Source organism: Anolis carolinensis, chromosome 3, assembly GCF_035594765.1.
Source record: "Anolis carolinensis isolate JA03-04 chromosome 3, rAnoCar3.1.pri, whole genome shotgun sequence".
NCBI classification, from domain to species: Eukaryota; Metazoa; Chordata; class Lepidosauria; order Squamata; family Dactyloidae; genus Anolis; species Anolis carolinensis.
This window is the reverse complement of record NC_085843.1, coordinates 274478465-274491331: the sequence shown is the minus strand read 5'-3', so window position 1 is coordinate 274491331 and position 12867 is coordinate 274478465. Positions and strand designations below refer to the sequence as shown.

The 12867-nt window shown below is 41.0% G+C and overlaps 1 protein-coding gene across 3 annotated transcripts in view; it reads right to left on the bottom strand.

The window, feature by feature from the left end:
- The window catches only part of usp13 (ubiquitin specific peptidase 13), a 102739-nt gene that overhangs the window by 6623 nt on the left and 83249 nt on the right, over positions 1-12867 (bottom strand). For all 3 annotated transcript variants that reach the window (XM_016991983.2, XM_008105989.3, XM_008105990.3), the window contains 4 exons: positions 6303-6446; positions 5243-5409; positions 3077-3239; positions 915-999 (listed from right to left, as the gene is read on the bottom strand). In XM_016991983.2, the coding sequence (XP_016847472.2) occupies positions 915-999; positions 3077-3239; positions 5243-5409; positions 6303-6446 (559 nt within the window). The remainder of the gene's footprint in view (positions 1-914; positions 1000-3076; positions 3240-5242; positions 5410-6302; positions 6447-12867) is intronic.

The following is a 12867-nucleotide window of genomic DNA, read 5'->3' as shown; positions in this document are numbered from 1 at the left end:
TCCTGGGTTGCCTAAAAAAGAAAATGCCATTGCAAAGGCAGCATTGTTTTCTACATATAGCAAAACTAGTAGACTCAGCAGTTCTCATTTGTAATCATACTATCAAAGCATTAAATTTTACTTTCTGACTACAACTCCCAGAACCCTCCAGCCATGACCACATTGGTATTCTCTGAAATCTAAAAAATGTAACATTTACAATCCCTGGCCTGCAAAAAAGCATTTGGTAACACCTGAAGGGAGCCATTTCATTCATGTTTCTGCTGAAATAGAGATATCAGATGGAAATGCCTGTTGTTACTGAAAGCAGACAAACTTGCTGCCAATTCTCATTCAGATCTATCAGGTTTTCTCATCTGATGTTCTCAACTCGCTGACGTTTTACAGACCTTTCCCCAAAGCTTGGAAAAAGCACTTTGTTCCAGACTACGGCTCCCTGACTCTCACAATCAGCATGACCTCAAGGGAGTCTAGAAGTTGTAGCTGAAAGCAGTAATTTTTTCAAGTTCTGCTTTGTTCCTGTTTTAAGAGAACTGGGAGTTAAGCCTACATTTTGCATACAGAAGTAAAATAGCTGAGATACTGATGTTAACTTCAGTATTCTCAGGACAGATAATCTTGCCAAAAGGAGCGCAGCATGGTGACAACAGCAGTATATCGTAGGAAACAAAATCCTAATGGAAATAGGAAACAATGACATCCTACATATCCTCACTGGAGAAGAGCTATATGGCTCCTGACTATTCAAAGAGAATTGCATTTGTCTTTTAAATACCAATCCAAATTTGGAAACCAATCCATTTGTATTGATGGAACTTACTTCATCTTTCCCTAAAATGTCAAACACAAGAACTTCCGTCACTCGAGGACAGAATGTCAAGTTAATTAAGCAAGTGGTCGTGACCATGGCTTACCTCCCTTCCTTCTTGAGATGACAAACATAATGGCCACTCATTGTCGATGTTCCCATGTGACTGATGAACCCAAAAAGTTCATATCCTATACAGGGAAATATCAAATAGGATAAACAAAGATGTAAGAGCTGTTCTTTATCAAGCCAAATTTAGAAATCTATTCAGTCTGGTGTCTTTTACAAACTATTTCTATCTTCCTAGGAAACAAGGATTATATTTAGATGCATGTCCAAAAACCTGGCTCAATAGTGACACAGGTAGCCACAAAATACCACAAAACAAACATGCACATTTTTCACGACATTTACTTGTATCTCATAAAATGTAACTGAACATAGATTCCTGGAACCTGGCAACCTGTAAAAATGCTGTAAAATATAAACATATGAGATTGCCATATGTGAACACCTACCACGTGTTCTGATGTTACTTCTCTGAAAAAGGAGTCAAGATGTAACAGTTCTCTAACACACCTAGATTTCTCTGGATTAGGGCAATATATTCTCAAATGCTGGTCTTGAAAATGGTCCCTTAAAGCCATAATCTACTTAGTTGAGGGGAAGTGCTTAGGTGGCCACCCAGAATTTGCTGGACTACAGCACCCAGCACTGCTCATTGTACCAATTTATAGCATCTAGGTTGCATGATACTCACCTAATTCATTCAATGTATATTTTGTCCTTCTGTCATAAAGGACTTGGGGAAGTTATTTCAATTTGTGAAAAGCAGAATCAAACACTACTGGCACCCAAGGTGATACTTACTGCTGTCCAGCAATTCTTAGCTGCAGCCAAATAGCTCCATCATGTGGTCAGTTTTAGATTTTTCCTGCAAATCTAAAATCTTTTTCTTGTGTATCGTTTCACCCCAGTATAAAAAGTGAATGTTATGAACAAATTCATAAATGAAGACAAGAGTTGAATGTTCTCAGGCAAAACAGTGGGTCCTTGGAATCCACTGGGGTTTGGTCCCAGGACCCCAGTGGATACCAAAATCTGTGGATGCTCAAGTTCCATTATATACAATGGTATAGCAAAATTATGTTCCTTATATAAAATGGCAAAATCAAGGGTTGCGTTTTGGTTTTTTTAAAAAAAAATCAAGATGTGGATGGTTGCATCTGTGGATGCACAATATGTGGATATAATGTAATATTGATAATAATATTATAATGTAATACAATATAATACTAATAATAATAATGCAATATAATAATATTAATTATTTATTAAATGTAATATTACTAATAATATTGTGGTATAGTGGTATAGTACAATATAGTAATGTATAATGCTAATATTGTGCTATGCCAATGATATAATATATTGTGTGTACATACAACTTGTAAGCCACTCTGAGTCCCCTTCGGGGTGAGAGAGCGATGGTACAAATGTAGTAAATAAATATAGAAAGATAACCATAATACGTTTCGGTAGCTGCCTGGGGCAAACTATACAGACTAAACTGAAAGGTTATACAATCATCTGTTCAAATCCCAAAATCGACCATGACTTCCATTTCCTCTTCTGCATTTACCCTAGTGTTTGGTTCCTTCGATCCTGTGTGTATGTGTTGCCGAAGGCTTTCATGGCCGGGATCACAGGGTTGTTGTATGTTTTCCAGGCTGTATAGCCATGTTCCAGAAGTATTCTCTCCTGATGTTTCGCCCACATCTATGGCAGGCATCCTCAGAGGTTGTGAGGTATGTTGTTGGCCAAAACCTTTCCATTTTATGTCTTTCAATATAGCCCTACCTGGCAAACAGACAGATCTGGCTTCAAGAACTTGGCAATTTCAATTTTTGAGAGTGGGGAAGAAATCAGAGGAGGAGAAGGGGCAATACAATGGGCGAGATTCAAATGGTACATAAACATTCAGCTACTGATTCAATGGATCTATTCCAGATGGAATGACCAATTGCATTTAGGCCAACAGGAGATCCAAAAAGCAAACCTCGATTTTGCAAAATGTATATAAAGGGCACCATTTTACTATGCCATTGTATATAATGGACCTGGGAATCTATGGATTTTGGTATCCACAGAGGGTCCTGGAACCAAACTGCATCAAATAACAAGGGCTCATTTTACAGGAAATACATCTGGAAATAAATAAATTTGAAATACATAACTACTGAAGCAAAATATTCAAGGTAGACTTACGTCCAGACCCATCTTTGACCCTGGGCCCCTCTGGGTCAGATTCTGCAAGGAGGTTGGCATTCACGTGGTTCTCTATGTCCATGGCTTCAGAACTGGCTTCATTTGCCTTCTCTGGCTCTGGGTGGCTGAAGATCCAGTCTAATGCATGTTCCAAGTTGTTATTCTGGGAGCCAAAACAGCAGAGAAAAACAAGATAGCCAGAGGCAATCAGTATCTCTCCCAGTACTAAATTTTGTTCACTTTTTAAATGAGCCAAAACAAACCCACTGAGAAGGATAATCTCATCCCCACTGAAAGACTTTGCTCTCATTTAATAAGGAGAGATGTAGATGCAGAAAACACCTTTTTACAGCCTCTAGGAAAGGAAATGCACACACCATCATTTCTTTCCTCTCTGTGGAGGTCCATCTGGTGAGGCTGAAAATTGCAATTCTGTGCATCTGGTTTGAATAAGATTTCACAATAAATGAAGTCTGGATGATAAACGGAAATTTCTATTTTAGAAATACCATTTTTTTCTCTGTGCCTCCTCTTGTTTGTCATCTCACTCTTCTCTATCATCACCACTCTGCTCACACACTTTCATTTTCTCCTGTGCTTGAAATTCACCTTCTCATGTCACCTACCAACTTCTCCTATTATTATTATTATTATTATTATTATTATTATTATTATTATTATTATTATTATTGGGACATGAGAGAAGCCTCCCACAAGGATGGTAAAAACATCAAAAACATCCAGGCGTCCCCGTCCTTGCAGACGGCCAATTCTCTCACTCCAGAAACAATTCTGGTTGCTCCTGACACGAAAAAAAAAATTATTATTATTATTATTATTATTATTATTATTATTATTATTTCACCTGTCTCCCCATTGGGACTCAAGGCAGATAATAAATATGACACACCTAATAAAAATTTAAAACAATAATGAAACATTTGTAGGTGGATACAAAAGTTAAAATACAGCAAAAATACAATAAATACCAACAAAATAAAAAAAATGCTTGTCTGTTGGACAAAAGAAGAGAAGTGTGCTCAATGCACTAAGTTAAAATTCTTAAAATCTCAATTCATTAGAAAGTTCTTAGAAAGTGGGTGGTTTTAGGCGCATCGCACTCGATGAGCCTCAAAGGAAGCCAATGGCAAGCCCCTTTATGAAGAAATCTTGCCAAGAAAATCCCCAAAACAGGAAACAACTTGATCTCATTAGAAGAAACAAAATTCTTTTCCCTCTCTTAGTCTTATTCTGTTTGCATTTCATCCCCACTAAAGACTGAATTGGTGCAGCACTTCAATGATTTCAAGCACTGAAGAAATAATTCATCAGAGCATCAAAAGGAATGACAAATAAAGGACCTCCTAGAGTTTGAAAAATGCTTTTCTGCGCTGGATAGGAGTTTAAATTCTTTTTAGTAGAAAAGTTTGCTAAGGAAGCTATCTATATTATTATTATCATTATTATTATTATTATTATTATTATTATTATTATTATTTTACTTTAACAAATCACTGTGAAAGAACACTCAGCAATGAATTAATAATAATAATAATAATAATAATAATAATAATAATAATAATAACAACAATAATATAATAATAATAATAACACCTTTATTTTTGTATGTCGCCTCCATCTCCCCCAACAGGGACTTGGAGCGGCTCACATGGGGACCAGGCCCAATCAATCACATTAACATCATAAGGTCATCTGTTATACAGCAGTATCATAATAAAAACAATTTAAAGAAGTCATAAATAAGCATCATTAAAAACACAAAATAATTAACAGTCATCACATGCCAGTAAAAAGTCCAATAGGACATGAATGGGCAATCAAAGCTGGTAAAAGTGTCTATATCAAAATAGAACATACATAAAAGGCACACAAAAGGGGAAGTCAGCTATAAAATGACCAAGCAAGTTCCAATGTAGATAAGGACCAGGTTATCAAACTTTTGTTCTTGAAGTATATTTATGATAAGGTAGAGATCAACAATTTAATACCACAAACCAAAAATAATTTAAGATTTCTCTTTGTCCAATTTTATGCTGCCTCCATGGTTGCTGCAAATTGTACCAGTTTCTGAAAGTCATATGTCATGATGGGTGCAAGTGGAAAATGTTTGCATCTCTGCTATAAATAATTTGTTGGATGACTTACTGTTGCCCGAAGCGCCCGGAGAGCGATGTTCCGTTGGAAGCCCATAGAAGCAATGATGGCAACCATCTCTTCTGGAGGCTGGTTATCCAGCCCAGCAAATCCTGGCTTATCTGCCCCAGGAAAAGCAGCTCCCGCATAGCCAGGGATGAGTAATGGCTCTGCAAAATCTGGAATGCATATAGCAAATAAACAGAACAGCTGGTTCTTTATGAAAGTTTTTATAAGTTTTTCCATAATAAATATGTTCATGTCATAGATGACAGTTAAAAAGAGGTAAACAAGCGCAGCACCATGCGTGTGAGCAACACTGTTGAGAAAGAGAGGGAGGCAGAGGTTCGGTGTATCCAGTCTGTCTATATCAAGCATGAGCAAACTTCGGCCCTCCAGACCTTTTGTACTTCAATTCCCACAATCCCCAACATCCTACCGGCTCTTAGGAATTGTGGGAGTTGAAGTCCAAAACACCTGGAGGGCTGAAGTTTGCCCATGACTGGTCTATATCATGCCAGTTTTGCCAAGTTATCTGCAGTGAATAGAAATTTTGTCCATACAACAAAGAAAGGAACATTTGTTAATTGGAAAAGAGCTCCCTTTCTCTATCTGGCCATCCATGAACCACTTCTGTGAAGGTATGTGGGCTGGTGTATAATTCTGTAAACTAGTTACTTCAGAAAGTTGTCAGTGTCACTAGGAAACAACAGCTGGATTGACCTTTCTTTCATGCTACCTTTAAGGGCTTCATGGAGCATCTTGCTGGTCATTGTAAGAAACAGAATACTGGACTAAACAGATGTTTGATCTGACTCGCAATGACCTTTCCAAGCTCTGGACTGATCTAGCAGGATTCTTCTTCCATCTTATTGATCTATTTACAAACTTCCACAGCAGACAGCTAGATAATCCATATCTATGATTGCAGTACTTAGCCTAGATAGGAAAAGTTTGTAAAAGATGTTGGTGAACCTGGGCTGTGCTTACAATTAAATGGAAGAAAGAGATACACAGATCTATCTGCATCAAACACAAAGATATGTACTGCACAAGCATGCAGGCTACAGACCTGGTTCTTCCATGTGTGCAATGATCCAGTTGAAAGCCACCTCCGCCCCCATGTTGCCAGTATAATAGACAGCCTTTCGGCATGCTTCCAGTGGGAACCCCATCTCTGCTAGCTGCATCACTGAGGATTCATCAATGTCCGGTGCTAAAAGAGAGGACAGTCCAAATGTGAAAACATTATCTCTGTCCTCTACCAATGGTAAGGGTTTAGTTCATCCTGTGGCACTAAGTGTGTAAATCGGAAAGGATACAGACTATGCCCCTGGCAGTTCTCCCCTGCATGGAATTGTATCTTAAGTACTCGGTTTGATGTTCAGTTTTGCACTGAGTGTAAACAGAGAAACATCTGCGGAATCATAGAATCATAGAATCATAGAATAGTAGAGTTGGAAGAGACCACATGGGCCATCTAGTCCAACCCCCTGCTAAGAAGCAGGAAATCGCATTCAAAGCACCCCCGACAGATGGCCATCCAGCCTCTGCTTAAAAGCCTCCAAGGAAGGAGCCTCCACCACAGCCCCGGGGAGAGAGTTCCACTGTCGAACAGCTCTCACAGTGAGGAAGTTCTTCCTGATGTTCAGGTGGAATCTCCTTTCCTGTAGTTTGAAGCCATTGTTCCGTGTCCTAGTCTGCAGGGCAGCAGAAAACAAGCTTGCTCCCTCTTCCTTATGACTTCCCTTCACATATTTGTACATGGCTATCATGTCTCCTCTCAGCCTTCTCTTCTGCAGGCTAAACATGCCCAGCTCTTTAAGCCGCTCCTCATAGGGCTTGTTCTCCAGACCCTTAATCATTTTAGTCGCCCTCCTCTGGACGCTTTCCAGCTTGTCAACATCTCCCTTCAACTGTGGTGCCCAAAATTGGACACAGTATTCCAGGTGTGGTCTGACCAAGGCAGAATAGAGGGGGAGCATAACTTCCCTGGATCTAGACGCTATTCCCCTATTGATACAGGCCAGAATCCCATTGGCTTTTTTAGCAGCCGCATCACATTGTTGGCTCATGTTTAACTTGTTGTCCACGAGGACTCCAAGGTCTTTTTCGCACACACTGCTGTCAAGCCAGGCGTCCCCCATTCTGTATCTTTGATTTCCATTTTTTCTGCCGAAGTGAAGTATCTTGCATTTGTCCCTGTTGAACTTCATTTTGTTAGTTTTGGCCCATCTCTCTAGTCTGTCAAGATCGTTTTGAATTCTGCTCCTGTCTTCTGGAGTGTTAGCTATCCCTCCCAGTTTTGTGTCGTCTGCAAACTTGATGATCGTGCCTTCTAACCCTTCGTCTAAGTCGTTAATAAAGATGTTGAACAGAACCGGGCCCAGGACGGAGCCCTGCGGCACTCCACTTGTCACTTCTTTCCATGATGAAGACGACGCATTGGTGAGCACCCTTTGGGTTCGTTCGCTTAGCCAATTACAGATCCACCTAACCGTAGTTTTGTCTAGCCCACATTTTACTAGTTTGTTTGCCAGAAGGTCGTGGGGGACTTTGTCGAAGGCCTTACTGAAATCCAGGTACGCTACATCCACAGCATTCCCTGTATCGACCCAACTCGTAACTCTATCGAAAAAAGAGATCAGATTAGTCTGGCATGACTTGTTTTTGGTAAATCCGTGTTGACTATTAGCAATGACCGCATTTGTTTCTAAGTGTTCGCAGACCACTTCCTTAATGATCTTTTCCAGAATTTTGCCTGGTATTGATGTGAGGCTGACCGGACGGTAATTGTTTGGGTCGTTCTTTTTTCCCTTCTTGAAGATAGGGACCACATTCGCCCTCCTCCAATCTGCTGGGACTTCTCCCGTTCTCCAAGAACTCTCGAAGATAATTGCCAGTGGTTCTGAAATAACTTCCGCTAGTTCCTTCAGTACTCTTGGGTGTAGCTGATCTGGCCCTGGGGACTTGAATTCGTTTAGAGAGGCCAAGTGTTCCTGGACAACTTGTTTCCCTATTTGGGGTTGGATTTCCCCCAATCCTCCGTCCATTCCATGTTGCTGAGGTTGAAGATGGCTTTCTTTTTCTGAGAAGACCGAGGCAAAGAAGGCATTAAGTAGTTCTGCCTTTTCCCTGTCCCCTGTCGCCATCACCCCATCTTCTCCTTGCAGTGGCCCTATCGCCTCCTTTTTCTTCCTTTTTCTACCAACATAAGCAAAAAAGCCTTTTTTGTTGTTTTTTATGTCCCTGGCAAGCCTGAGCTCATTTTGCGCTTTAGCCTTGCGAACCTTTTCCCTACAGGTGTTGGCTATACGTTTGAATTCTTCTTTGGTGATTTCTCCCCTTTTCCACTTCTTGTGGAAATTCCTACAAAGGTCTTGCACTTACACAGGCTCAGGCTTACTCTGAAAAACATCAAAGCACTCAGCACTATTCACTCAGAAAAATCACTTCCTGTCCTACATAAATGAAAGTATAAGTTTGGCCATCAGCTACTAAAACATAAATGCCAATCATCATGCAAGACAATACTGAAAACATAGAAGTCTTGGTTGCCCAGGCTTTTTAGTACTCAAAGTGCTCTAGGTTCTAAGAGCCACTCACACAAAATTGTTGTGACTTCGCAATGGTGTCACCTTTGCTTGCAAAAAGGGCGAAATAAAGGCAGCAGCCTCAATCTTTCAGCTTACACAAGCTAAGAAAGGCGTGGAAGTATTACTTTTTACAAAATACAGGAAGATCACTGTATTGGCTGAAGATACATTAACATCCAGATCACAGTTATGTAAAACCACGGATACAACTGAACACCTTAAATTATCTCACTTCTTGTCCCAGCATACCGTACAGTTACATTGGAAGATCTAAAGATTTTTTAAAATAGATATTCTCTCTAGGAAATTGCTAGGTGATAGAATAATAGAAACAGAGTTAGGAGAGGCCACTGAGTCCAACTCCTTGCCATCAAAGCACTCCCAACAGATGGCCATCTAGCCTCTGTTTAAAAAGTATACTGTATATAATTGCCTGGAGAACTTAGTGAATTGCCAAAGAGACAATAGTTCTGAATGAAAGTAACTGAAACTGTGAGTATGGGTACCATGGTGACAGGGGTATTACTGTATAGAAATCTGTAAATATGTGTGAGTATAGAATGAAATCTTTGCTCAGCCCTGAAAGCATATCAGAGGTTTGTTTTGTTTTTTTTACTTTAAAAAGATTCTGATCCTTATGAATGTCAAGCTGCACTGGCTCCTAGTTCCTCCCTGACCTTTTGTTTTTTTTATATTGCATCTTTCAGACTGTAGACCCAAGGGCAGAGACTGTTTGTATTGTGCTTTGAATCATTAAACAATTCTCGGAAGCCTGTTTGGCTCGAATGAGAGGTAAAAATGCTTTAAATAACAAAGCATAGGTGTTCTTTTCTAGTTCTCTCAACTTTTGTAATATATCTTGTGCTGTGATATCACAGTTATCTTCTGTGCACGAGCTATATGTGTGTATATGAAAGAGGGGAGGGGAAATAGAGAATTAATTAATAAACGAATGCAAAATGATAAGACTAGTCTAATGATCCCTGTTCAGCACTTTACCGTACAATTGGGTGTCTTACGCATCTTTTTGATTTTTTTTTTTTTTTTTTGGAAGAGACCTCAAGGGCCATCTAGTCCAACCCCCCGCTAAGAAGCAGGAAATCGCATTCAAAGCACCCCCGACAGATGGCCATCCAGCCTCTGCTTAAAAGCCTCCAAAGAAGGAGCCTCCACCACGGCCCGGGGGAGAGAGTTCCACTGCCGAACAGCCCTCACAGTGAGGAAGTTCTTCCTGATGTTCAGGTGGAATCTCCTTTCCTGTAGTTTGAAGCCATTGTTCCGTGTCCTAGTCTGCAGGGCAGCAGAAAATAAGCTTGCTCCCTCCTCCCTATGACTTCCCCTCACATATTTGTACATGGCTATCATGTCTCCTCTCAGCCTTCTCTTCTGCAGGCTAAACATGCCCAGCTCTTTAAGCCTCTCCTCATAGGGCTTGTTCTCCAGACCCTTAATCATTTTAGTTGCCCTCCTCTGGACGCTTTCCAGCTTGTCAGCATCTCCCTTCATCTGCGGTGCCCAAAACTGGACACAGTATTCCAGGTGTGGTCTGACCAAGGCAGAATAGAGGGGGAGCATGACTTCCCTGGATCTAGACGTTATTCCCCTATTGATGCAGGCCAAAATCCCATTGGCTTTTTTAGCTGCCGCATCACATTGTAGGCTCATGTTTAACTTGTTGTCCACGAGGACTCCAAGATCTTTTTCGCACACACTGCTGTCAAGCCAGGCGTCCCCCATTCTGTATCTTTGATTTCCATTTTTTCTGCCGAAGTGAAGTATCTTGCATTTGTCCTTGTTGAACTTCATTTTGTTAGTTTCGGCCCATCTCTCTAGTCTGTCAAGATCGTTTTGAATTCTGCTCCTGTCTTCTGGAGTGTTAGCTATCCCTCCGAGTTTGGTGTCATCTGCAAACTTGATGATCGTGCCTTCTAACCCTTCGTCTAAGTCGTTAATAAAGATGTTGAACAGAACCGGGCCCAGGACGGAGCCCTGCGGCACTCCACTTGTCACTTCTTTCCATGATGAAGACGACGCATTGGTGAGCACCCTTTGGGTTCGTTCGCTTAGCCAATTACAGATCCACCTAACCGTAGTTTTGTCTAGCCCACATTTTACTAGTTTGTTTGCCAGAAGGTCGTGGGGGACTTTGTCGAAGGCCTTACTGAAATCTAGATATGCTACATCCACGGCATTCCCTGTATCGACCCAACTCGTAACTCTATCGAAAAAAGAGATCAGATTAGTCTGGCATGACTTGTTTTTGGTAAATCCGTGTTGACTATTAGCAATGACCGCATTTGTTTCTAAGTGTTTGCAGACCACTTCCTTAATGATCTTTTCCAGAATCTTGCCTGTTATTGATGTGAGGCTGACCGGACGGTAATTGTTTGGGTCGTTCTTTTTTCCCTTCTTGAAGATAGGGACCACATTCGCCCTCCTCCAATCTGCTGGGACTTCTCCTGTTCTCCAAGAACTCTCGAAGATGATTGCCAGTGGTTCTGAAATAACTTCCGCTAGTTCCTTCAATACTCTTGGATGTAGCTGATCTGGCCCTGGGGACTTGAATTCGTTTAGAGTGGCCAGGTGTTCCTGGACAACTTGTTTCCCTATTTGGGGTTGGATTTCCCCCAATCCTTCGTCCATTCCATGTTGCTGAGGTTGAAGATGGCTTTCTTTTTGTGAGAAGACCGAGGCAAAGTAGGCATTAAGCAGTTCTGCCTTTTCCCTATCCCCTGTCACCATCACCCCATCTACTCCTTGCAGTGGCCCTATCGCCTCCTTTTTCTTCCTTTTTCTACCAACATAAGCAAAAAAACCTTTTTTGTTGTTTTTTATGTCCCTGGCAAGCCTGAGCTCATTTTGCGCTTTAGCCTTGCGAACCTTTTCCCTACAGGAGTTGGCTATACGTTTGAATTCTTCTTTGGTGATTTCTCCCCTTTTCCACTTCTTGTGCATGTCACTTTTGAGCTTTAGCTCAGTTAGAAGTTCTTTGGACATCCATTCTGGCTTCTTTGCACTTGTCTTATTTTTCTTCTTTGTTGGCACTGTTTGCATTTGCGCCTTGAGTATTTCACTTTTGAAAAACTCCCATCCATCCTTAACTCCCTTGTTTTTTAATATCGGCGTCCATGGAATGCCGCTCAGTAATTCCTTCATTTTTTGGAAGTCAGCTCTCTTAAAGTCCAGAATGCGTGTTTGACTTGTCTTAGTTTCAGCATTCCTTTGTATTGCAAACTGCAGGAGCACATGGTCACTTGCCCCTAAGGATCCAACCACTTCAACTGTATTGATCAGGTCTTCCACATTTGTTAAGATTAGATCAAGAGTTGCTGATCCCCTTGTTGCCTCTTCTACCTTCTGGACCATAAAATTATCTGCAAGGCAAGTGAGGAATTTGTTGGACTTTGTACTCTTGGCTGAGTTTGTTTTCCAGCAGATATCGGGATAATTGAAATCGCCCATGACTACTATATCTCTTCTTTGTGCCTGTTTGGTCAGCTGTTGACAGAAGGCTTCATCAAGTCCTTCATCCTGACTCGGAGGTCTGTAGTAGACACTCACAACAAGATCTTTTTGAGTCCCGGTTCCCTTGATTCTTATCCAGATGCTTTCAAGCTGGTTTCCCGGATTACAGTCTTGCATTTCTTCTGCAACGTAACTGTTTTTGACATATAAAGCTACTCCCCCTCCTCTCCCCTTTGTTCTATTTCTGTGAAAGAGGTTATAGCCCTCAATGGTTAAATTCCAGTGATGGGAGTCATCCCACCAGGTTTCAGTGATGCCTATGACATCGTATGTGTGGTGCTGTGCTAGGAGTTGGAGTTCGTCTTGCTTATTTCCCATGCTCTGAGCATTAGTGTAAAGACATGTAAGCCCCTGTGACCTCCCCTCGAACTGTTTATTTGGGATTATTGAAACAGACTCTACCCATGCTTCAAAAACCAAGTGAACTTCAGATGTGGTTCTGCCCCAGGTCCAACTTCAGCAATCCACCTACAATACCAGGAACCTTCTCCCTAATGTAGTCTAAAGTAATTTAAT